Below are 26,124 nucleotides of genomic sequence, written 5' to 3' on the forward strand. Positions count from 1 at the left end.
ATGATGTAGGTGGAAGCAGGACTAATGGTGACAAGAGTTTCCCACCAACCAGAAATAGGGTCCATTATTTTTTGAGGCTGTAGCTCTGGCAGTCAAGGAGAGGAATGCCATCTTAGCCTCAGTTGCTTCCAAAGAAATGCCTATTAAGAAACTGGGAAGTGAGTATGTCCCACAAGGACAGGCAAAGGTAGAGATGGGCTTAGACCACATATCCCCTGCTAAGGGGTGGATTGTTAGTGTGGATAATCCAAGCCATTGGGTTTTCAGTTTTCTGATACTAAACCTGACCTTCTTAAGAATTGAGCATTCAAACTATGAAGAGTGAGCTCCCAGCTCATCACCGCCTTCCCTACTTGCTGTTGAAGGCTCCTGCGTTTTAGTGCACAGGTTTTTCTTGGCTAACCCTGTGTTTTGGAAGAAATTACACCAAGTATCCTGCCAGCTTGTGCCATGCAAAGCCATGATACAGAAAAACATGGACTCTGGGGTTAGTGGACCTCCACTCCAGCTTTGGCTCTGCTTGAGTTGGTGGCCCCTGGTAAATTAATTCGATTCCTCACCTGCAAAGTTAAAGATACGTACTTAACTTTTAAGGTTGCTATGAGGATTAAATGAGGCGTATATAGAACTGGGCATAGGGTAGGTGTTCAGTAAATGATTCTCTTTCCCAGTAAGGCTAGAGGGACGTGATCAGTATAGGAGGGAAAGCTAGTAGGGAATTTGAGCAATAGAATACCACATCCACTATTGGTTGATTCCCCTCGAATTCCACTGTTTTCTTCTCTAACCAGCATTTAACACTGACCTCTGTTTCCTTCACACTCAGCCGAGTCTGCCATAACCTGGAACCTCTACAGAGGAAGCTGGAAGAGACTGAAAGAGTGAATGTTACTTACTGGTCTGTTAGGGTCTTGTTGAGATAAGGAACATTTCATAAGGAAAAGGTTTGAATTAACAGAGGCTGTAATTTATGTCTCAGGGCTACAACGAGACTAGAATGTCTAGCCAGGAGACAGACGGCCTTCATTCAACCCCAGCTCTACCAGAAACTTGTAGATGGCCTGTGCAAGTCATTTTATACGTGCTCGCTATTATCTGTTACTCAGGTTATCCTTACTGGATAAATGAGGTTTTCTCCAATAAAGATGCAATGTGAAGGCACTTTAAAAAATAAAATAATGGGTAAAGAATATTGAGGGAAGAAAAAACTTGGAAGATTTTTTCTTTCTTTTTTTTTAAACAAAGTTGTCCAGGTTTTATTCACCAACAGCTCCTCCCTCTTCTCCCTGTCTGCCGTGTGCCCCCTCCCGTGCTCCCAGAGTCAGGGGAGGGCTTCTCTGGCCTCCTCAGCGGTGATCTCCTGGGAGTAGAGGTCGGTGAAGAGAGCGGGCAGCCAGTAGTGGGCCTCGCCTGGGGCCTGCAGGTCCAGCCAGGCCAGCCCTTCTTTCAGCAGGTGTTCCTGGAGGGGAAGGGAGGAAGAGTCGTTTGAGAAAGGGGAGTTTCCACAGGTGGGATAGAAACAATCCCCAAAGCTATTTTGGCTTCACTGGGGTTTTCAGACTAAATCCACGAGTGCCTTCACACATTTACAAAACCAAACTGGAGTGATCTCTTTGGCCTTGACCTTTGCCTGAGGTGTAAAAAATGGCACCAAGTCACTTAACCTGTGCTGCTGAGAAAGAGAGTAAAGACAAGTAGAGTGATGTGGAAGGAATGTAGGGCTACAGAAATATTTGCTATATGGCCTTGAGCAAATCACTGACTCCTGTTCCCTAAAGCAAAATGGAGATCACTATCTATCAGTTAACTTACTAGGTAACAGGCAGATGTGGGTAAACCTTTCTGGAGAAGAAAATGTAAGAGCCATATTAGTATTAGAATGGACTCAGTTTTTACAGCTGGAAATAGGCTCAAGATGGGTTGGTTCTGCCCAGTATCATTAAGCAGATGTTGGTGATCCCCACTTTCAGATGGAATTAAGTCTACAGTTAACTGCCTGGATAAGGAAGGTATTGAAAGCCAGGGCTGCCACATTTTCATGCTACTCCCTCTTCACATCAGTCTTAGTATCATGAAATTTGTATATATAAAACTATATAATATGCAATATAATAGCATATAATTTTAGCTGTGTAATTATCATAAGTAGTTAATAGTTCCCTTCACTCTGCACTAACAGTCTTACTTCCAGTACAAACTATTAACCATCTGACCTGGCTCTAGAGGTCAGGAAGAGGGAGCAGGTGTTGGTGACTCCCCAGTAGCAGCGGCAGCCTGATTCTACACACACGCCAGGGTTTGAAGCCTGCCTTTGTGAGTTCTACCTCTCAGTGCCGTCTTTACAGAACTGCTGCGGGTCACTTCTAGTGTGGCAGCAGCAGCCTTTAAGGCAAGAGGCCAGCAGAGTGAGGCTTAAGCTCCTACCTGTGTGGTACCTATCGACTCACCCACTCCCATCTGGGGCCTGTCTTTCTGGGCCATCCTGCAAGTCACATACCAGCACTTGCCGCGCTCGCTCCGTCTCCCACTTAAGACTGGCTTTGACATCACTGACAGTCACGTAGCCGTTTTTCTGAAGCAAGGAAGAATGGGGAGTAAGTTAACAGTGTGCTTTCCCTTGGAACCCAGGGACAAGTGATTTAACCAGACAGAAGGAAGAACTCCCCTTGGGTGAAGCCTAAGTGAGCACAGAACAAGAACGTTTTAGAGGTCCCAGGAGAAACAAGTGATTTTCAGGGTGACAGAGAGAGGTTGAGGGGTTCGGTCTTAAAAAGTAGTGTCCTTGGCACTGAAATATTAATTCAGACTTTCTCACAGAACTTGAGTATGACAAGAGAAGATTCAGAATGATTAACTGGTAGGAAGGAATGGTGATAATCATAAACTGTTCATAATCTAAAATATTTACATATTCGGCCTTTGCCCTGCCTCACCCTACCCATTCCCCGATCGAGAAGAGCCCCTCCCTTATTTAGTTTTGTTCTACATTATAGAATTAAGAAAACTGAGTATGTCTTCCCTAAATACATGATAAGAATTTGGGGGAAGAAGGTATATGTTTAAGGCACGCTGAGGAACGGGCATGGCAAACAAGATTAAACATTTGTTTTGAAGAATCCATAAAGTAGTTTTAAGAAGACATCAAAGAATTTGTCTACCCAAGGAAATATAGTTAGTTGTCTGCATGTCTGTCTACTCCACTAGACTGTAAGCTCCTTGAGAGCAGGAACTATATGGTTCTCATCGTTCTATGCCCCACAGCCTAGCCCAGGGCTCTGCACCACAGCTGCTCAATAAATGTCTGCTAAATAAGCACAGGTCTGGATAATGCATCCATTAGACAGTTTCAGCAAGACCTGAAGGATGGGGAGGAGATCAGAGCTGCTTCAGAATCCCCTCCCAGACACCCTTACGTGCATGTGCAGGCACCCACGAGCACACACGTGCCCCCACACACACTCTCTCGGCACACCAGTACAGTACCTCCGCCAGCTGCAGCACCACAGTGTGATCCATATTGAGCTCTGCTGGAACAGACTGAATGAGGTAAGTGCCACCCACAGGGATGATACCGAAGCCAGTGCCAAGTGCCTTTAGTTTCTTGATGGCCCTGATCAGGTCGTCTCTGAGGTGAGGAAGAGCTGCTTAAAGATCCTTGGCAGACCAGACCTAGCAACAATGCAGTTTCAGCTCTGCCCTGGGCAGGATACCCTGAGAGAAAACTTAAAAGGCTGCACAACATTTAACTATGTCAGTAAAAAGGCAGGGTTAAAGGGCACCAAATGGTGCTTGGACACTCAAGGGAGATGGTATAGGAGCCAGGCTCTCCACTCAGCAACCCATTCCAACACCAGACACAGGTCAAAATATGCCCAAAGGAGCCCATCAGGCAATGTGCTTGAATGAGCTGAACATAAGAGACAATAGGGAGTAGTGTGAACTATGGCAAAATAGAGAATGCTTACCCATTTTAAAGGGGGCAACCCAGCGATTATTGCCATTTGGAAATACAGCCCCAATAAGGCCAGGTTTTCCAGTTTCTTAATTGACAACTAACTCAAATTAGGGAAAAAGAAAACCCACAAAACAACGTGTGGACCACATCTTCAGCCCACATACTGACAAGGCTTTTTTACCTTTTCTCAAATTGGAATCACACATAGAGGCTGGTGAACCGAGTCAATTTATACCCCATCTTCTGACCCCTAACGCCTTCCCTAGCCTTTCTCAGAGCCTGCTCTAGTCTCCTTGACCTCAAATCATCTCAAGAGTGCACACAACCCTAAGTATGTTAAAAAACTACATATGTATACATGAAAAAAACGCTTAGAAGGTAATATGCCAAAATGTTTAACAGTTGCAATCTCCCAGCTGAGAAATAATGGGTGGTTTTTGGTTTTTTAATCTCTCTCTGTATTTTCAGTTTTCTAAAATAAAAACATTTTTTTCTGATCATAAAGAGGAATAAAAATGATTCCTAACCTAGATATACGAGCGATAGGGAGAAAACATTTCCATCTGATTTTTAAAGAGCTTTCTATACTCCAAGGGGCTAGAAGGCAAGACTTACTGGCTGACGTCCTGGGCAAATTTGCCCCTTCCTTTCAACACCTGCTGATGGAGCTCCTCCAGAGTTATGAGACCTATTGGAGAGTGGGCACAGAAGGCAGATGAAGGATTACCTCTGTGACTAAAACAAACAAAAACAGCAGCAGCAGCAGCTTTGAAAAACCATAAATGCTCTCTTGACATCAAGGCTGTGTCTATTCACAGCCAGTGATTTCCAACTGCTTTTAAGTTTTCTTTCTTTGTTACCCGACTTCAACACAGACCATTCCATGTGCTTATTAAGATGACTCCGCTGGATAACCATGTTTAAGGTCAGATTTTTGGGAGCACAGAAACTCATCAGAGTCTCCACACCTTGGAGAGGCAGCGCAGGCCTGCAGTTACTAATGAGCAAATCATAACCCAGGGACATCATGCGTCAGGGAGAAAGGCCTACATCCTACCTCCCTACTATTTTCTGTAATGACCAGGGGCTAGGTCTTTGGAGAATAGAGATAATCATTCAGGAAATTCCATTTCCCCTTGGTGACAGAGACCTGCCATGGATTCAACTGCATGAAGCAGCTAAGATGCTTCTCAAGACCAAACAGCTTCTCGAGCCCTTACTGGTCTGCAGACTGCAGGATGGGAAAGATCACCTTTCAACGTTTTCTCCCTCTCAGAGAAGGCCAAAGTCCAAGCCACAGGACCTAGCCTCTCTCACCTCCATTCCGGTGCTTCAGAGCCAGGCACACTTCAATAATCTGGACGCCCAGCTCATAATAGAAGTCTCCCACGCCGAGCATCTCAGACCAAAATCCCTTTCCCGCTAAAAGACAGGAAAACAAAAGCTGGGTTATTCATTAGTTCCACCTTTTCTTTCAAAGCCAGATGAAACACCTATCTGATGGGAAGCCTTCCCTGCCTGGCCTTAGACCCTTCTGCTCCACTGACTACTCACGTTCCTCAACACGATCGGACTCTCGGTGGTTCCCGTTAAAGAACGGGCTCAGACAGTTCTTTTTTTTTTTTTTAACCATGCAACAGTATCTTTTATTGTGTATGGCTTTTTAAAATTATTTCTCAATCTCTCCATACACAGGCAAAAATAAGGGTACCATTTAACATACTGGAATTTGCAAACTTGATCACTGACTAGATAAGCGAAAATTATCCCTAAAACATGCTTAACCAGGAGGCCAATTCATCTGCCAACCTCCAAGCACATGGAGATGAACATGATAGACAGACTGGCCCCCATCTGAACCTTCATTCACCACCATTCGGTAACCGTTCTTCAGGCCCAGATCAGCAGCACATTTCTTGCCAACAATCATTAAATGTCCAAGAAGACTTTCATCATCATCTTCTGCTACAGAAATCTGGGATATATGTTTTTTGGGTATCACCAGAAAATGTGTTGGCACTTGAGGGGAAATGTCACGGAAAGCAAGGCACTGGTCATCCTCAAAAATGATTTTGGCTGGGATTTCCTTGTGAATGATCTTCCGGAAGATCGTGTCCCCACCAGGCCAAGCGGCCTGAGCCTCAGTGATCTCATCTGCCATCTCAGCCTCCCTCCTGCGCAGCCGCCTGGGGAGAAGCTCAGGAAGAGGGAGGGTGAGACAGTTCTAAAGGGTGAGCAGTCTAAAAGGCATTTCTATTTGGCTGCTACTTCTGGCCCAAGATTCTATAAAAAATGAGTTTTCCTTTCTCAAAGCATACAGTGAAATGCAATGGGATACATGGTCTACACGAGGCTAAGAGAAAGACTATGCAGACCTGGCATTCAAAAATCCACTGAAGGGGCTGGCCCCATGGCCGAGTGGTTAAGTTCTCACGCTCCGCTGCGCTGGCCCAGAGTTTCGTCAGTTCAAATCCTGGGCGCGGACACGGCACTGCTCATCAAACCATGCTGAGGCGGCATCCTACACGCCACAACTAGTAGGACCCACAACTAAAAATACACAACTATGTACTGGGGGGCTTTAGGGAGAAAAACGAAAAATAAAATCTCAAAAAAAAAACCCACTGAAGACAATATTTTCTTGAGTGACAAATCCAAGTTACAGAGTAGTAATTATAGCATAATCCCATATAAGTAAAAAAAAGTTTATAAATATGACAAAGGTATCTAGAAAGATATATTTTAAACTGTTAACAGTACTTGATCTCTGCAATTAAGGAACAGGGTCAGGAACTTCTACTTTCTCTTGTTTTTTCTCCTTTGTTGATTGACTACATGATCACATACAACTTTTATTAAAACTCAGTATTTTTTAATAAAGAGAAAAAATAACCATAACAAAATTCCACAGTAGATCGTTCAAGGGAAGATCATGTACACTGACTCCTCAGCCTGCAGTGCAGCCTCTCCATCTTTCCCATCAAACTGCACAGCCATCCTGCTAGGTACTCCCGAAAGACCACATCCCCTGGATCTCCCTGTAGGCCCTTCTAGAGGATACCCCAACAGTAGTGATGACAACGAGGTGAGCTTCTGTCCCTTAGGAACCCAAGGAGAACACTGGACCCCTAGAGACAACTCCTTACAGGCCAGAGGATCCACCCCGATGGTGGCACACATGTCCTGGAACTGCACCCGGAACTCAGGGTTCTTCCGGATTTCCTGCTTGTGCTTGCTGGCAAATTCCTCCAGGTTGGTTTTGAACATGTCCAACTGCTTTGACATCTGCAGGATGCACAAGAGGGAGATTAGGGGCAGCCCAGCCAGGTGATAATCAGATGCCAAAAATAGGTCCCTTGCTCAGTGGCAGGGCAAAGGCTGAAATAACCCGTCTCCTTCAGGCCTAACATCATGCTCTTCACTGTTCCCTTTCTTGCTATCCTTGCCTCTCCTTCACAGTAGTGTCAGCAGAAATGAGATGCTGTCATGTTTCCTCAATTCTAAAACACACTTTTTCACATCTTCTTGTTCTAAAGTCAGGAAGCATCTAACGATGTGCACGTCTAATGTGGTACTTCTTTTCTTTTTCCCAGAAAAACTGTTATTAAATTTAAGGTGCACCTAATAATCCATTTTGTCTTAAAAATGAGGGAATGCAGGATTCACCCAGTGGGAAATCTTCAGCCACTGACAGAAAGGAAGCCTGGCATGAATTAGGTGTGCAGTGTTCTTTCATCTCTGACTCATGGACCTCCTTGGGCATCAACTCCAGATAAGGAATCCCTGAGGGAGGGGTGTGGGTCTACCGGATTACATTCCAAAACTAAGCACAAATGGTGTGGGGATTTTCCTACATCCTATCACCCCTTCTCTGTCCCTAACTAACGAAGCCTATCTTCTACCCCAAGAGTAACCACTCCTGGGCCAGCATCTCCTCATTTGCTACATATTAGAAACTTATGAATTATTATAATCACCATTTCTAATTGATTTCCGCATGTCATCTCCCCTGTGGGTGGGAGCTTTTGAAGAGCAGAGCCTGGGTCTACTATCTCTCCTCAGTTCAAGGGCCCACTTCCCTGCTTCACCGCCTCCTCTTCTTCACGAGGCACAGTAACTGAGTAAACTCAGGGCACGGACAGAAAAGGGAAGCGCTAAGAAGGAACCCGTGCAGGAGCCGCAACCCCATCACTCACACACATTTCTGGTCTGCACCTAGATATGATGGTGGTGGCAGAGGGTGCCACAGGTTAGGCAATATTTTCATGTTATTCTTAGGCATTTAAAATAAAAACCCCAGAAGACCGAAATCAAACAGCTCTACCACTTACTAAGCATATAACCTCGGATAAATTACTCAACACTTCAGTATCCTCAATTCTAAACTGGGAAGAATAGAGTTCCTTCCTGACAGAACTGGGAGGAGAAATGAAAAAGATAGTGTATGCAGGGGCCGGCCTGTGGCCGAGGGGTCGAGTTCGTGCTCTGCTTCGGCAGCCCAGGGTTTCATCCGATCGGATCCTGGGCGGGGACCTAGCACTGCTCGCAAAGCATCCTGGGGCAGCGTCCCACACAGCAGAACCAGAAGGACCACAGAAGAACTAGAATATACAACTGTGTACTGCGGGGCTTTGGGGCAAAGAAAAAAAGGAGATAGTATATGTAATGAAAATGGGGGCCAGCCCAGTGGCACAGCAGTTAAGTTCACACATTCTGCTTTGGTAGCCCAGGGTGCCCCGCTTTGGACCTACACACTGCTTGTCAAGCCATGCTGTGGCAGGTGTCCCACATATAAAGCAGAGGGCATGCATGCATGTATATATGCACATATAAAGAAGATGGGCACACGTGTTAGCTTGGATCCAGTCTTCTTCAGCAAAAAGAGGATTGGCGGCAGATGTTAGCTGAGGGAGGGAGGGAGGAAGGAAGGAAGGAAGAAAGAAAAAAAATGGGCACGTGCCTGGGACGATATAAACAAGTAATCACTCAAACATGTTTGTTACCATTGTTATTAGCAAGCCCCCTAAAAGATCTCAGCAGCCCAGAAATCGAGGTTTGCCAAAATACTCTATTTTTAGTTCAATCCAAACAATCTAGTTTATATCAAAGGTGCCCTGTCCAGCCTTGTCAGGTCTCCCTTCCTGCCTGGAGCCCTCCAACCGACTCACCTGGGCCAGCTGGTCCTCAGCCAAGACAGTCCCTCGCTCCTTATATTTGGCCTGTCAGACAAAGAGACCGACATGAGTTGAGAGAGTGGGCGCTGGAGGCTCCCACTTGCACTGCCTCAGCAGAAGTATGAAAAGAGGAGGGTCTCTCTTAAATGGTTTTTCTTAGGGAGAGGGATGAGGAAGTCGAATAGACGACTCGTCTGTAGTTAAATTTGGGGAAGTAGGGGAAAGGGCTGGTGGATCTGGGGATGCTGACATTCCAATCCACCGGAAGCTAGAGAAACTCAGTTCCCAGGGACGCGAGAAGCCCGTGTCAGATTCTGTCGGGAGGCGATGAGAGGCTACAGAGCTCTGCTCCAAGAGACGTCGCTCTGGCGGGTCAGGGGCGGCCGTGGGTCTTCCTTCTTGCCCTCACCTCGGCAAGCTTCTTCTTGGCGATGGCGCCGGCTCCCACCCCGCGGCGGTGCATCCCCGCCCAGGGCCCGCGGGCCGCCCCGCTGCCGGGACCCCCGCTCCCCGTGTCCGGAGATCCGCCGCCGGCTCCCCAATACGGAAGCGCGGGCCGCGCGTCATCTCCGCGCGCCGGAAGCTATGCGTCCACTTCCTTCCGCGGAGCCGAAAGTCTCCCTCCGCCAGGGGCCCGGCGGCCCCGCCTTCCGCGGGTGGCCCAGCTCCGCGAAGCTTGGTGGCGGGGAAGGCGGGCTGCCGGGATGCCGAGAACCTGTCGGCTTTGTGCGGCCTCGTGCTCCGCACCGTCGTGGACGCCTCGGACCCTCCCTCCCTCCCTCGACGGCCCCTCCACCGCCATCGTCTGGAGGCCAGCAGTGCTCATTAGCTGCCTACTAAGTGTCAGGTCCTGAGTTGAGCACCAAGGATTCCGTATTGAGCATAAAACAGAATCCATTCCACGCTGTTGGAGCTTCCCTTTTGGAATCACGCGCAGAAATTCTGACTGGGAAAGGCCTTACGGTTAATAACTTGGACTCTGGAGTTAGATTGCCTGGCTCCATAGTTCACTTCCACTGCATATGGTCTGGTAACTTCAGGCAAATTCCTTAATCTCTTGTGTCCCACCTTCTACAGTTGTGAAAGAGTAATACTAACGCATGAAGTCATTGTGAAGATTAAGTCAGAAAATAGATAACAAAGCATTTAGTACAATGCCTGGCACATAAATAAATATCAGCTGTGATTGTTATTCATCAGGTTTGGGGTGGAATCGGTCATCTGTTTGTTTAAGAAGCTCCATAGGTGATTTTGATAACGTACTGAGTCTAACAAACAAGGAGCTAACGGAGGATTCTTAAGTCAGCGAGGAATAAGGTCAATTTTTTTTTTTCTTTTTCTCCCCAAAGCCCCCCAGTACATAGTTGTATATTCTTCATTGTGGGTCCTTCTAGTTGTGGCATGTGGGACGCTGCCTCAGCGTGGTTTGATGAGCAGTGCCATGTCGGCGCCCAGGATTCGAACCGACGAAACACTGGGTCGCCTGCAGCGGAGCGCGCGAACTTAACCACTCGGCCACGGGGCCAGCCCCTCAAATTTTTGTTTTAAAAAATTAGTGGCAACCTAGACTTAATTAAGTCGGTTATAGCCGTCCAAACTAGAAATGCGGGCCGGAACTAAGACAGTGGCAGTAAGGATAGAGAGAATGGGACAGATTCAGGACATATTAAGAAGGTGGAATGGGAAAACTGCTAAGATCAGGGCAGAGTGAGTGGGAAAAGTCAGCAGGATGCTCAGTTTCCTGGCTTGGGCAACAGGGTGGTGCCATTGGGGGTGGGAGGAGACCAAGGATGAAGTTGGGGAAATACTTATGAGTAGTTTCTGAATATATTGGACTTGAAGTCTGTGAGGCATCACAGGAGAAACGGCCAATTGTCATTTGGATGTACTGGTCTAAAGTAATATTACCAGAGAGGTTTCTGTTTGTTGGTTGGTTTTTTTTTTTTTTTTTTTTGAGGAAGATTAGCCCTGAGCTAGCTATTGCCAGTCCTCCTCTTTTTTGCTGAGGAAGCCTGGAACATCCGTGCCCATCTTCCTCTGCTTTATATGTGGGACACCTACCACAGCATGGCGTGCCAAGCGGTGCCGTGTCTGCACCCAGGATTCGAACCGGCGAACCCCGGGCCGGCAAGAAGCGGAACGTGCGAACTTAACCGCTGCGCCACCAGGCCGGCCCCCTAGAGAGGTTTCAAGTAAAAGGATAAAAAAGGATGGGAGCAGAGATTGGTGGCAGAATATTTAGTTGCCATTTTGGGCCTTGAGGGATGAGGGAACCATGAGCCCAATGAGCCTGGGTCCCTGAGAATTTTGTGGAGCAGAGCTGTCACACCAGCCCAGGGCTGCCTGCTTCTGGATGTTTATGAGAAAGAGAGATAATGTTCTATCATGCTAAAGCTACTGTTATTGTGTGTTTTCCTGTTATTTGAAGCGGAATATAATCTTAAAGGATGCAAGGACCAAAGCTAAAACAATCATTCAGCCTTTCAGAGTCATACCTTCAGATTCACTTTCATATGTACCCTGAGACACTAAACTCAGATAGCATAAGCTCCTATAAGACACAAACTTATACTTTCTCAGACACAGATTTGTCCCCTCCAACACATACTAGCCTTTTCAGACACCGTCTCATACACACTGACCACCTCCAATATACCTACCCACCCCTTTCCATAAAAAACACTCTAGCCCTATACATACACACTGATTCTTTTTTTTTTTTTTTTTTGAGGAAGATTAGCCCTGAGCTAACTACTGCCAATCTTCCTCTTTTTGCTGAGGAAGACTGGCCCTGAGCTAACATCCATGCCCATCTTCCTCTACTTTACACGTGGGACGCCTACCACAGCATGGCTTGCCCAGCAGTGCCATGTCTGCACCTGGGATCTGAACTGGCGAACCCCGGGCTGCCGATAAGTGGAACGTGCGCACTTAACTGCTGCGCCATCGGGCTGGCCCTCACACACTCATTCTTACTACACCAGTCTTAACACAAAACCTTGGTACCTTAGGCATTCACTGATACCATCTGGACACACCTGCTTCGTTTCTCACTCTTTGACTCACACTGTATGACTTAGGTTACACACACTGATCCCTCACTCACACTCATGACCTCAGATTTAACTATTCATCCCGTCAACTGCACGCTAACATACTCTTAGGTACACACATTAGCCCTTGACCAACCTCATTTCTACCCTCAAGCAGACCTGCTTATTCCCTTATTCAGACACATTTGTTCTCCTTTATCATTTTAGAGAAAGTGTGGTGTGCTGGTAAATGTTGAACAACCACCTCTCCAGGTTGGGAAGGAGGAGCTCTGATTTACAGCATTTGCCACTTTCCATGGTGTAAATACTCTGACCATGGCCAATTTCAAGCTATCAATGGTTTTACAACCTGCTCACAAAATTCCTGACAATTTAACGATGGCTCTCAGAAGCGCTCTGCTCCAGTACACCGTTGAATGCCTGCCCATCACAGATGCCCTCACTTGCTTTAAGTGGCGCACTGGCCTTGTGGCAAGGTGGCTGAGAGCATGTGCTTTTAATTCTCTGCCTCCTGGAGGCAGTGTAGTGCGGCGTCAACAGTTACTATGTTATTATCTTAAAGGGTTGTGATGAGGCTTTAAATGAGATCACCACGATTTTTCAAAAATGGTGTTTATAAATTTGAAGAACAAAAACCAAAAAAATAATTAAAAACTTCAAAAGTTGGGAAAAAATGATGCTTATGCCTGGTCCATAGTAAGAACATTGCACAAAATTTGTATGGGGCTAGCCCCAGTGGCGCAGCAGTTAAGTTCACGCGTTTCACTTCTCTGCAGCCCGGGGTTCGCTGGTTCGGATCCCAGGTGTGGACATGGCACCGCTTGACAAGCCATGCTGTGGTAGGCATCCCACCTATAAAGTAAAGGTGGGCACGGATGTGAGCTCAGGGCCAGTCTTCCTCAGCAAAAAGAGGAGGACTGGCAGTAGTTAGCTCAGGGCTAATCTTCCTCAAAAAAAAAAAAAAAGAACATTGTACAAAATTTTTTAAAAAGTAAGCTTTTCTGATTCACTGATTCCCAGAGATACCCAAGACGCTAGACAGAGAGAGCCAAACTCGTCCCCAAGACAATCAGTTCTATCATGGAGAATCACTAAAATATATCTTCTGAGCAAAGGCATGCTCTAAATGGTGTGGTAAACACTCTCAGTCCTCCAGGAGTTTAGAGGAGAGGAAACCAAAAATGCCAGAGCTGGAAGAGATCGAAAACTGGTAGCCCTCAGGCAAATTCAGTTCTCAAAAGAATTTTTGTTTGGTCACCAGGATGCCTTTAGGTAGCAGTCTCTTCCATTTTCACAGTCCCTATCTTTCCCATTGTCTTACACCCTCCCCACTTTGCTCATTAATGTTTACTGGCCTAGCCCTTCAGCCAGGATGCCACTCCCTGATTTTAAACTAATACCCTTGTACTTTTATTTTATTTTATTTTTGTGAGGAAGATTGGCCCTGAGCTAACACCCTGCCAATCTTCCTTTACTTTGTATGTGGGATGCCAGCACAGCTTGGCTTGATGAGCAATGTGTAGGTCCACGCCCAGGATCCAAACCGCCAAATGCGGGTGGCCAAAGCGGAGCACACAGACTCAACCACTATGCCACTGGGCTGGCCCCTACCCTTGTATTTTTAAACTGAGCTTTAGGTAGTGTGAATAATAATAACAAAGGTTAACTTTTATTGACCATTTACTTTGTACCAGGCCTTATCTTAATACTTACCTCAACCCTATGAGGTGGGTACTTTTTAATCTTATTTTTACAGATGGAAAACTGAGCTTCAGAGAGAGGAACTAACTTGCCAAGTCACAGACCTAGTAAGCGATTTGAATCTAGGTGTGTTTGACTCTACTAAAATATGGCTAGATCAAGGGGAGAGGGGAGGTCATCCCAGGCAAAGATAACCCACGGCAACGGGGAGAAGGAGAGACAGCCTTGCTTTCTGTGGATGTGGGGCATTGGGAGAAGGCAGCAGACCGAGGTAGGGAAGCTTTGAACACCGGAAGATAGAGGTACTGTCGTTTGGACAAACTGTCCACTTGCCTCCACCTGCACTACCATCACCCCAGTGGAAACCTGCAATCCTGCAAGAGCCTCTTCGCTGGTCTTCCTCTTCCACTTTCATCCCTGTTCATCTCAGTATAATCCTCCCTGTCATCGGTGTGATTGCTTTGGAATGCAAATAGATTTTCTCTGACCTGCCCCTGCTTAGAATCCTTCAAGGACTTGCCCTTGCACTGAGGATAAAATCCAAAAGCTTTAACATGGCCTTTAAGGCCCTGCCTCTGCCCCCTGCCAGCCTCGACTTGTGCTATTCTCTCTACTGCCCATTTTGCTGTATAAGTAATAACACTGGCTAATATTTATTAAGGGTCCCTCATCCTTTATCTGCCCATGTAAATGTCATTTCCTGAGAGGCCCTCCTGGCTCCCCACTCCATCTGGATAAGGCTTCTCTGTCCTCTCATAACACCCTAGTCTTTCTTCACATAATGTAGCATGTTATGTGACTATTAATATGTTTGTGTGTTTAAAGATTCAGGTCTGCCTCCGTCACTAGGGTGCAAACATTGAGGGAGAACCGTGTCCTGTGTCTGTCTCCGTCATTGCTGTATCCCCAGTGTTCAGCATGGTCGCTGGCTATGCTAAGTTTCCAATAAGTGTTTGCAGAATAAACAGATGAATTATCAGATGGATAAGCGCCCTATCTCCTTTTCATTGGGTGGCACGCACACACAGACAGACACACTGTTAGTGCTCAGTAGACATTTGAATAAGTTTCGACAATAGGCATAAAGATTTATTTCAGCTTAAACTTTATTGATTTGGCTTCTCTTGGGCACCCTGGAATGGGGCTGAGGCAGGAGCTGAGTAAGTGAAGGGCAGAGTCCAGTCCTGAGCTGGCTTTGGTGAGAGTCACTGAAATCTGTGGAGAGAGGAGGGGAAGTGGTGGAGAGGCGGGTCATTTTCAGCTTGGAGTCAGCGAAGTAAATTTATCTTGGCAACCAGCCATAGTTCAGTTGCTCCTACCTCCAAATTACCTTTCTAATTATAAGTATTCAAAATAAGCACAGAGAATGTTACCCACCTTCCTGTGGAGATGTTCTCATACTCTCTTCCCCATTGTTCTGGTCACCTTCCTCTCTCCTTTCTTACCCTCTTACAGGAAACTGTCACAGATTTGTTCCCTCACTCTCTCCCTAGCTTCCCAGCATCAAGGTCTTAGTGCATTTTGGATTCTGTGCCTCGGTGTCTGGTGTCTGCATCTTGAGTGGGTGTCCTGTCTCACCCGTCGGGTGCATGGCCCTCTCCATGGTATTTAGCCATCCCTTGCTTATGGGACATAATAGATTGAAGGGCTTCTTAGCTGGTGAGGTAGACTCAAGGACCATTGAGACCAGCAGTGGCTGCAGAGAAGGACAACATGCCTCCAACTATGGCGGTACCATCACTAGGAAGGTGCCATGGCACGAGGGTACAGAGGGAAAGCTGAGAATAGGATGGACAGTTCAGCTCAGGTGGGCAGGGGGATTGAGAGCAGCATCTCACCTGGAGGAAGTTTCGAAAGAAATGTAAGTAGTAATAATAGCTGCCAACATTACGAACTCTCATTACTCCACAGACGTTGCCCTCTGCTTTTTCCTTTACATTATCTTATTTAAACCCCACAATAATGCCATGAAGTGGTTAAAATAGCTCCGATTTTCATGAAAACACCAAGGTTCAGAGAGTCTAAATAATTTGCCAGTGTTTGTTGGGGTGAAGATCTGAGCATCAGCCTGACCCCAAAGCTCAAGCTTATAATCACCATGCAAGACACTCAAAGCCACCAGACTCCCCTACCTGCGCCTGTAGAGCTCCATCTGGTCCATGAGCCAGGCCAGCAGCTCTTGAATCAGTAAATCCTTTAGCAAATCTTCATCGCAGGGGTTTCTGGGCAGGGAGCTGCAAAGGGGAGAGCCTCAGGCAGGCTGTTTTAGCCTGGGCCCACCCAGGAGAGTAAATACAGGGCCTGGGATTCCAAGGGGGAACTGGGCTTGGGGGGAGGGAGTCAATACAGCTGCCTCTCAGTTATCTCAGCTTTCAAAGCCCCACCCAGATCTGTCAGCCAGGGAAATATGGGCTCTTCAATATAGGCAAAGTGGAACAAAAATCTGGTGGGAGACATCCCACGCATTCACCTCTACAAGTATCCGAGAATGAATTTCAGTAAACCCAAAAGGTGACTGGGAACATTCACTCTTTCGAGTGATCTCTGCCACAGATTCCTCTCAGAGAAAGTAACTGGTATCAGGGCTCGGGAGGGTCCCCCTGTTCCACAAACAACCTTCCTGAAGTTTGGCAGGGAAGGCAGTGCCCACGGTCTCCTTCACTGCCCCTCTCCTTGACTCAGTGACTCTGCACACGAAGTCACCAATCTTAGAAACTCTGGCCCCAAAACCCCTCCCAGGACCCCATCCTCCCTCTATTCCTCCTAGGCTTCTCCCTTAATCTCAGGCTGACCTCCAGGAGTTCAATAAAGACCCCTCTTTGAACTCTGAATGGAAGGGGATGCTTATCTCTGGGTCTTGCCCTGCTCTGGAGTCCGGGAGAGGGAACAATGAGGCAGGGGCAGCTCAGGAGGCCCCACCCTCACCCCTTCCCCTGTGGGCTGACTCACCCCTGCTGCTCCCTCTCCTCCTCCTTCTTCCTGTTGGATCGATGGGTCAGCTCTAGGGCCCGGGCCTCCCTCTGGGTGATGTTGTGTTTCCAACTGGGAAGACAAAGATTAGGAAGTGGGTGAGCCTGGGGAGACCAGATATTCTCCAGTCCAAAGACCTCCAATCTTTTGGTACCTCAACCCAAGGAGCAGAGAGTACCTCTTTCTCCACTCAACCTCCCCACTGCTTGTCTTCAGCTGCCAGTGAATAGCTTTCCAGAATGTACCATGCTGACCAAACAGTGAGGGCAGGGAAAGAGATTTGGCAAAGAGAAGGAGGAAGGATGAGGGCAGTTTATCCTATTTCCAAAGTCTGAAACAGCCACCATCAAATAGTCATTGGCAGCTGCTCAGCTCTCCCTGCCTTCATCCCCAGCCCCCTGGGGGATCCTCCGTGAGCCCCACACATTTTCCCCAACCCTTCCCCTTAGAAGAAATGGGTTGGAAGATTGCCCTAGTCCTGCCCCCAGACTGGACTGCTGCCCAAGTCAGGGTCCTGGCCAGGGCGGCCATGTTGTCCAGTTCCCCATCATCACCTAAGTGAAAGGCACCACCTGGAATTGTGCATCATGTGGCTCGTGTGGCCACATATGGTGCCTGGTCTGAACGTAGGAAGGTAGAGCCGGAGAACGGGGAACAGGAGGGAGGTGTACAATGGCTCACTCATTCTTCTTCCCCTTCTGTGCCAGCAGCCAGTTCACAAAGTCTTGTTGGCGGATCTTGTCCATGGCGATACTGTAGTCACTGATGAAAGTCCCCTCAGCATACCTGGGGGCTCGAGGTTGGGAGTCACTGACCTTAGTCTGGAATCTGAGAGGCAGGGAGAGATAGAAACCAGGACTCCATGGAAGGGGGAGGGGGTGCAAGGAATCACAATGCCAGGGTAAATGATTGTCCCTGACAGGAGGCTGACATTTGAAAACAAACCAGCCCATTTGTTGGGAGTCAGTTTTTATAGGGACACTCTCTTGTCTATGCATCAAGACCCTAGGACTTTAGGACTTTATCTTTAACTCAAGGGCCTACTTCCTGCATCCTCCATGTATGTGGCTCTGGCTTCTGGACAGAGCGGGATCAGGGCTCCCCGTCATCCCAAAGGACTGAATCTTGGTTCCCTCCTTTACTCCTCTTGCCCTGGCCATACCTGACTCAGTTCTTTGCTTCCCAGTCAGCACTTCAATGTCTCAGGCCCTCTCTAAGCCCTTTAGTACATGACCCAGTTTAATCCTCAGAATACCTCTAGGAGGTAGACACTATTTATGTCCCCTCCCCCTTTTTTTTTTTTTTTTCCAGAAAGATTAGCCCTGAGCTAACTACTGCCAGTCCACCTCTTTTTGCTGAGGAAGCCTGTCCCTGAGCTAACATCCGTGCCCATCTTCCTCTACTTTATATGTGGGACGCCTACCACAGCATGGCGTGCCAAGCAGTGCCATGTCTGCAGCCGGGATCCGAACCGGCGAACCCCGGGCCGCTGAGAATCGGAGCGCGCGCACTTAACTGCTGCGCCACCGGACCGGCCCCTATATCCCCTTTTTGTGAATGAGGAAACCAAGGTGCAGAGAGATTAACTTAGCACATGGTGTAGGTGGCAGATTCAGAATTTACCCCCAGGCAGTCTGGGCCCAGGTGTATACTCTCAACTTCTACATGATGTTGTCTCTCCTTGCACATGGCTCTGACGGCCATATTTACATAGCTGAATTTACACGGGCATATGGCTTATCCTGGCATCTGAGAAAGCCCAACTCTTTACTCACACAAGTCTCTTTTGGTCCCTCAAAAGACAGACAGAGCCCCCTGCTGTATTCACTCATAATACTCCCTGCTTTTCCTCACAGTACTCGTGATGGTTTGCAACTCGCGTCCATCATTCTTTCTCTGTTCTCCCCTTGGGCTTAGACGCTCGTGAGGGCAGGAAGTCTTTGTGGTCCACTCTTTGCAAATATCGCCTGTGCCTGTCACACAGGAGGCCCTCCATAAAATTCGATCAAAGGTGGGGGCCGGCCCGATGGCACAGCGGTAGAGTGCCCACGTTCTGCTTTGGCGGCCCCGGGTTTGCTGGTTTGGATGCCAGGTGCGGACATGGCACAGCTTGGCAAGCCATGCTGTGGCAGGCGTCTCACATATAAAGTAGAGGAAGATGGGAATGGATGTTAGCTCAGGGCCAGTCTTCCTTTAAAAAAAAAAAAATTGATCAGATGTATGCATAAATGAGTGGTTAAGGCTTTCTTTAGGGAGGGAGATGCTGTCATCTATTCCAGACACTTAACCACTGAGAAGTCCTTCTCGAGATCTAACCACAGTCTCTCTGGCTGCAAGAGTAGCTCGTAATAAATACTCTCTGGTTCTGTCCTCACTCTGTACTCAGACTGCTGGCAGGTTTTCCATTGAGCTTCTTTCCTTTTGGCTTGGGGTTCCTCCCTTTCTCACTTCCTTCTTGAAAACCAGAACCCAGTCACCTCCCCAGTCCCCTTCCCTGCGGGTGACCGACCCCCCTCACCCCTACCTGGCGTGACCCTCTTCCTTCTCTCCTAGCACCACTGCCAGGAACAGGGACACCAGCAGCAGAGAGAGGGTCTTCATGGCCACCATCTTCTAGCGGTAACTCCTGAGATAAGAAAAAAAAGGACCAGGCTGAGGTGGAAGCACCATGCTGAGGGAGCAGCCAGCGTGGCGGCGCATTGCTGGCGCCTCAGAGCCTGTGAGGGTTCTGAAAGCTGGGGGCCACTGAGCCCTGGGGGCTGGAGCTTTTCTAAGAGGCTGGAGCAACACCTTGGGGAGGGTGGGAGGCTTTAGAGTTAGCGTCTAGAAGGGACACGGAGCCTGGCCAAGAGGTGAACCTGCTTTTGTTTTGTTTTGCAGTGGAGTCTGAGTCGGGTGGGAGGAGGGCAGTGGGGGAGGGATCCAGGCAGGAGAAAGCAGCGAACACCTGTGTGCCTGGACAGACCCCCCCCCCCTCCCTTCCCAGCTCCAGTGGCGAGACATCACAGGCATGTGGTTTGGCAAGATTCTCCCCTCAGAGCCCTCCAAATTTCATACCAGCCAGCCTCCTGCTCTCAAGTGGGCTGTCACTTAATGCATCACAGCCCTCTTGCCCTCAGTGAAAACGGCACGTGGGACCATCCCACTCTCTCCTTCTCAGGCTTCACTATCTCGACTCAGGGAGGTTCTTCCTGAAGTCTGACCCTTCCACCGAGGGCTTGCCCCGTTTCATCCAGGGGGTCTTTGGTAGAGATGAAGAGCAGGGAGGAAGCTTTCTCCCAAGCCCTGGAAACCAAAACCAGATCTAGAGATGTGCGGGCTGCAAGACCCCATCTTCCTGCCTTTGTCATCTGCATGGTGGAGGAACCGTCAGAGCCACCCTCTTGTTTCCTACATAGAAGAAGAGCACGTGAGATGCATGGGTGCTGAGCATCGCAGCGGGGCCCAGATCCGCCTCCTCTCCAGCATCTCGTCCATCCCCTGTCCTGGCTTTCCTCTTACCAGGCTCCCTTTCTGGCTCTTCCAGAAGAAGGACAGGGCAGGGGAGTCTCTTCCTCCTACCTTCTGGCCCTTCAGAGTCCGTCTCAAGAAAGTCTGCTGCTGCTCCTTTATATCCAGGCATCACTGACCTGCTGATTAGCCTAAAAGCATCTTATCTCAAGAAATTAAGCCCACAGCTCCCGCCACATTAAGTCCATTTGACACGTAATAAAGTTGTCCTTTCCACCTGAACTGTGCTAATTGGTGATTAACATTTGGGTATCTCCAGCTGCTGCCTGGGGGCTGTCCTGGGTAGGGTACCTTAGTGCCCCCTCTCTTCTTCCTCCTTCTCTCTTCTGGGCACAGGGCCCAGTGCTCTCCCATCCCCCACTTCCTTTATAGGTGGCCTCAGTTAGAGAAGATGCCCTTGGGGAGAGCAGAGTTGGGCAGGGTGGCACTAGCTGGGAGAGGGGCACTCTTGTAGGCAATGGGCTCCTCCTGGGTCAGAGAGAGTGGGGCCAGAGCAGTTTGAACCCCAGCTCTGGATAGTGACCTGGGGCTTTGGCAATGCGGCAATGTCCCCATAGTGATATGCAGGGTGTGTCCTGGGTGGCTGAGGAAAGGGGTGAGAGAGAGAGGGCAGAGGGCTGAGAGCACATGAAGACTGAGGGCTTCTTGGTGGCAGCTTGGGCAACTGAGAACTTCCACTCAAGCTGTCTCCCTGCTTAGGGGCAGGCAGAGCAGGGAAAGAGGCACGTTTGCACCCTGGGCACTGGGGAGAAGGTGGGGCAGCTACAGCTCTATCTGGAAAGATTTATGAGGCTCAAGGCTCTCACCTCAAGTGCCTGACGCTCTATATGAGAGAAGTGTCTGGTCCTCTCTCTGCCATCAGGCTGCGGACTCCTGAGGTCATGCTGTGCCTCCCCGTCAGAGGGGAGGACTCTCCACGGCAAGGGCTTTGTCTCCCTGAACAGGCTGGGGGCTCTCTGAGATCAGGGTGTAAGACTGGGGCTGCATCTTCTCCATCACACAGAGGCTCCCTGAGGCTGACGGCCACGTCTGCACCCTCAGACTGGAGGCTCCCAGAGGGGCTCCTTCACCTTCCTCTGGGTACACAGCACATGGCTCCGTCCCCGGGGCTCTCAGTCAGGAAGGGGCAGGCGCAGACCACATTTCTGGCAGACAGACCCCCAAGGCCTCCTTCCCAGGCTCTCCCTTCTCCACTTGCCAGGGGTACTTTGAACTACAACCAACCAAGCTCCTGCTGTGCCTATTAGCTCCAGGGGCTAATAAAGGCCACTTTCCTTTCCAGGTGAACTCCCCAGTCTGGGAGCAGCTCCAGCATGAAATTAAGTGTGTGTGTGGGATGAGAGGTAACCAGACCAGGGGAGCAACTCACCTCTGCTTCCTAGAAACCTCCCCGCCTACCACCCATTTTTCACCATCTAGAAAAACTTCTTTCTGGGCAAGCTTTCCAAATTCCATCTCCCAGCTATCAATGGGCAGACATTAGACATCAATTCAGATTTGGCCTCCAAAGACGTGAGGCCTGCTTTCGATCTTGTTTCCTGGTGAGTAACACAGTTAATAGGCTCAAAAGGATTTGTGTCAAAACCTGGGCACCCCTGCCTGGAGGCACAGGGTTTCCAAGAAGAACGGACGTCATTCCCTGAGACCCCTAATTCTGCTGCCAAACCAGAGTCGAGGAAGCTTCTGTGATGGGTCCTGGCAGCCTGACCTGCTGCCTGATGCTCTCGGGATTTGTTTTGGGGTGGGCTGCTCAGTTGTATTTTAAATCCCCACCCCACCGCCTCTTCAGGGGGACCGCTCTACCACCCCCCTCCCTGTTTCCCTTTGATCTTTGGCTCCCATGCTGTGCAGTGGACAGACTAGGGAGAATGTGGCCTGGGCCCCAGGGTGGGGAGGGAGGGATGTGGGGAGGACCTGGGAAGGAGATCAGAGAAGATGCCAAACTCCCAGGGAAGCCCACAGGCCCCCCTCAGGGCATGTTGGGACGTCAGAGGTGGGGTGGGGAGAATGGAAAAGACGGCCTTGGGAAGTTTCTGAGTATCAGAGCCTGCTGGACTTGATCAAAATAGTTCAATAAATCCAACTGGCACCTCGACCAGAGCATCCACGCCATGGTGAGAAGTGCCCTGGTCCACAGAATCCAGCGCAGTGCAGGGGTGGAGCAGGGAGGGGAGGCTCAGGAGGTGGCAGAGCCTCAGTCCACGGCGGAGAATTTCCAGGATGAGAGGAGTCAGGGAGGACACAGGGATGGGGAGGCAGGAGGGCACCTCCAAGCAGCCGGAAGCCCAGATGCGAAGACTGATGGCCCAGACATGTGGAGTGTTTGGTTTGGGCGGTATCTAAGGAGCCATGGAAGTCAGGGATCAGTGTGGGAAGCAGGTGAGGGCAGCGCTGTTGCAAGAGAACCCAGGCTCCCTCTTGCCAGACCCTTGTGGCTTCTGAGTCGAGGCCCCAGGTTGAGAACTGGAAGGAAGAGCAGAAGAGCCTTTAGGGCTAGTTGGCTCTCCCAGTTCATGGCGGTGACTCACCACCCCCAGGGCCCACAGGGCCATTGCAGACATTCCAGGCCCAGCTCTGCAGCCAGGCCAGGGTGACTCAGAAGGCTGGCTGCAGTCTCCCTGCCGTGGACTCTGCTTCAGAAGTTCACTTGGTCTTCAAGCTCACCGGCTGACTCAGAAAGCAGACATCCCTCTCTCATCTCCCTGGCACCGGGTGGCAGATTTACAGTTGTCCCCCTTTATCCGAAGTTTCACTTTTCACGGTTTCAATTACTCTCAGTCTCAATTACCCAGGGTCAACTGCAATCTGAAAAAATTAAATGGAAAATTCCAGAAATAATTCTTAAGTTTTAAATTGCACACCATTCTGAGGAGCATGATGAAATCTCAAGTTGTCCTGCTTGGTTGTGCCCAGGATGTGAATCATCCTTTTGTCCAATGTGTCCAGGTTGTGTATGCCACCCACCTGGTAGTCACTTAGTAGCCCTCTTGGTTATCAGACTGACTGTGGAGGTATCATAGTACTTGTGTTTAAGTAACCCTTACTTCACTTAATAATGGCCCCAAAGCGCCATCAATCTCTTACTGTGCCTAATTTATAAATTAAACTTTATGGTAGGTATGTATGTATAGGAAAAAACATAGCCTGTATAGTGTTTGGTACTGGCCGTGGTTTCAGGCATCCACTGGGGGTCTTGGAATGTATCCCTCGCAGATAAGGGGGGCTACTGTATTCTTCTCCTCCTGCAGAGGAAACAAGAGATGACCAAACCTTGACAAACTTACTGAGTCATCTGGTCTACCCTGATTCCTAGAAGGACTCCATCCAGCTTTTCTCCCCAGTCACATCACGAGCATGGGCATGGTCCCAAACATTTTTGCCTACCCCAGCACTTAGTACCACTCAGGTCAAGAGAGATACATTCTAGAGGATCTTCAAGAAAAAATACACTACCTACAGCCTCTTCTGGCCATCTGCAGCAAGGGATCAGCTTGGAAGTCCCCTCTCTGTTCTAACCCCAATCCCTCTCCCCGTTTTCAAAAGCTATTTTGTCCGCTTTTGTTTGTCAAGAAAAGAGCTCAGCCCTTAGTAGTTGCAGCCTAATCCGTGGGAGGAGAACTGCAGTGAAGAGTTAGGGCTGCGAGGGGGCAGCCACAAGGTGCTTGGTTCAGCTACAAGGTGTTGGATGTTTCCTCTACACCAGTTAGAGAATTGGTGGTGCATTTAGGATAAAAGGCCAAAGGGCTGGGCCTCCCAGACAGTGAGCAGCGTTCCTGAGCTCCTCTTTCTCCCAGGTGGGAGCACCTCCCAGGGAAAGGAAGAGAGGGGTGAGAAGGGAGGGCTTTGCCTGCCTTTTCCTTGCATGTGCACATGAAGGACAGAGCAGTTTCCGGGGTCCCCAGTGAACCCCACCCCCATTCCTGCAATGGGTACGGGGACTCCAGAAAGGCACCCCTCATTATTTGGATTAGAGAGTAGCCTGGTGGGGTGGAGAGAGGAGTGGAGGATTCAAGCCCCAGCTCCACCCGCCCACCACTCCCCAGGTTATGTTTGGCTTTGGGCAAAGCCCTCATCCACTCTGAGCTTTAGCTTGCCCGTCTCTAAATTGGGGAGAAGAAAACACAATCTGCCCTTCTTACCTCATAGTAAGTGTGAAGTTAGTGTCTTGTTAACATGAAGGCATCCTGGGGGGTGAGTTGGCTGGTAGTATTCTCTGGAACATCTCCTCCACCTCACACTATGGTGAGAAAGAAATAAGATGAAATAATAAAGCCAGGCTGACCCAGCCCCGCCCCTGACAGGAAGGCTGTGAAATTCCCTATAAGGGGTGAGGACTCTGGAGACAGACCCAGCAATGCATACTCGTGGGGTGACCTAGAGTGACAGGCTCTTTCTGTGCTTCAGTGTGCCTTTCTGTAAAATGGGGAATGTGGTAGTTCCGATCTCAAAGAATTGATTGGGGAAACACAGATACTTAGAAGATATATTATGTTACATTGTATCTTGATACATTAGTTATCTTTTGCTGTGTAACAAAATTACTCCAAATTTTTGCAGCTTAAAACCGTGAATGTTTATTATCTCACACAGTTTCTGAGGATCAGGAATCTGGGAGTGCCTTAGCCGGGTGGTTTGGCGCAGGGTCTCTGATGAAGTCGCAGTCAGCTGTTGGCTGAGCTACAGTCCCAGAAGACTTGTCTGGGGCTGTGGGTCACCTGCCAAGCTTACTCACGTGGCTGGAGGCTGGAGTTCCTCACCATGCAGACCTCTCCATAGGGCTGCTCACCACGTGGCTTATTCCCTGAGAGCGAAGATATGCACCCGAGATGAAGGCCTGATTAAAACCTAAATCCAGAAGTGACATACTGTCACCTCAGCTATATGCCATTGGTCACACAGACCAACCCTGGTATGATGTGGGAGGGACTACACAAGGCTGTGAATACTAGGTGGCTGGGATCATTGGGGGCCACTCAAAGTTGGCTACCATCTACATAATCAGCCCTAGAAAATGTTGACCACTATTGTCATTATTACAGAAGATGCTAGATTCATTAAAGATTTCTTTTCATTGTCATAAACTCTGGCATTTAATACCTGTTTATACTTATCTCAGTCCCCTTCTCTCTATAAGACTGGGGACCGATATGATTTTAGATACTGAAGACAGAAAAAACAAGTAATTTCTCTAATATTCTACAAAGAAAAGCAGAGTACAAATATCAGACTGAGTTGCTTTCCAAAAGCGTACTTGCTGGTTAGGCAGCAAATACTTCATGGGACAGACTTATACTCAAAAATGTTTTTAGGGGCCAGCCTGTTGGCGCAGCGGTTAAGTTCGCATGTTCCGCTTTGGCGGCCCAGGGTTCGCTGGTTCGGATCCGGAGTACAGGCACGGCACCACTTGGCAAGCCATGCTGCGATAGGCATCCCACATATAAAGTAGAGGAAGATGGGTACAGATGTTAGCTCAGGGCCAGTCTTCCTCAGCAAAAAGAGGAGGATTGGCAGCAGATGTTAGCTCAGGGCTAATCCCCCTCCTCCTCCAAAAAAAAGTTTTTAAATTGTTGTTTATCTGACATTCAAATTTAACTGAGTATCCTATATTGTTACTTGCCAAATCTGGCAACCCTACCTGGAAAATTTTTAAAAATTCCAATGCCTCAGTACCCAGAGACTCCGATGTCATTAGTCTGCAGATTTTTAAAACCTTTCATTTGGAAATAATTTAAAACTTACAGGGAAGTTGCAAAAATAATAC

The 26,124-nt window shown here is 48.6% G+C and overlaps 2 protein-coding genes and 1 pseudogene across 2 annotated transcripts; all 3 read right to left on the minus strand.

The window, feature by feature from the left end:
* Nucleotides 1-1,192: 1,192 nt before the first annotated feature.
* Nucleotides 1,193-9,698, minus strand: SNF8 (SNF8 subunit of ESCRT-II). Its single transcript, XM_001502240.6, has 8 exons — nt 9,539-9,698; nt 9,124-9,174; nt 7,102-7,240; nt 5,273-5,377; nt 4,571-4,643; nt 3,484-3,625; nt 2,498-2,572; nt 1,193-1,459 (listed from the first exon to the last, which is right to left on the minus strand). The coding sequence occupies exons 1-8, from the start codon at nt 9,590-9,592 to the stop codon at nt 1,322-1,324; spliced, it is 777 nt and encodes a 258-aa protein (XP_001502290.1). The 5' UTR covers nt 9,593-9,698; the 3' UTR covers nt 1,193-1,321.
* Nucleotides 5,611-6,237, minus strand: LOC100055878 (adenosine 5'-monophosphoramidase HINT1 pseudogene; annotated as a pseudogene).
* A 5,283-nt stretch (nt 9,699-14,981) lies between the features above and the next one.
* On the minus strand, nt 14,982-20,429 carry GIP (gastric inhibitory polypeptide). Its single transcript, XM_023653747.2, has 6 exons — nt 20,355-20,429; nt 19,378-19,479; nt 17,535-17,681; nt 16,833-16,925; nt 16,016-16,117; nt 14,982-15,098 (listed from the first exon to the last, which is right to left on the minus strand). Exons 2-6 carry the CDS (start codon nt 19,461-19,463, stop codon nt 15,089-15,091), a joined length of 438 nt encoding a protein of 145 aa, XP_023509515.2. The 5' UTR covers nt 19,464-19,479; nt 20,355-20,429; the 3' UTR covers nt 14,982-15,088.
* Between the last annotated feature and the right edge of the window lie 5,695 nt (nt 20,430-26,124).

The sequence above is a fragment of the Equus caballus genome, chromosome 11 (assembly GCF_041296265.1).
Source record: "Equus caballus isolate H_3958 breed thoroughbred chromosome 11, TB-T2T, whole genome shotgun sequence".
NCBI lineage: Eukaryota > Metazoa > Chordata > Mammalia > Perissodactyla > Equidae > Equus > Equus caballus.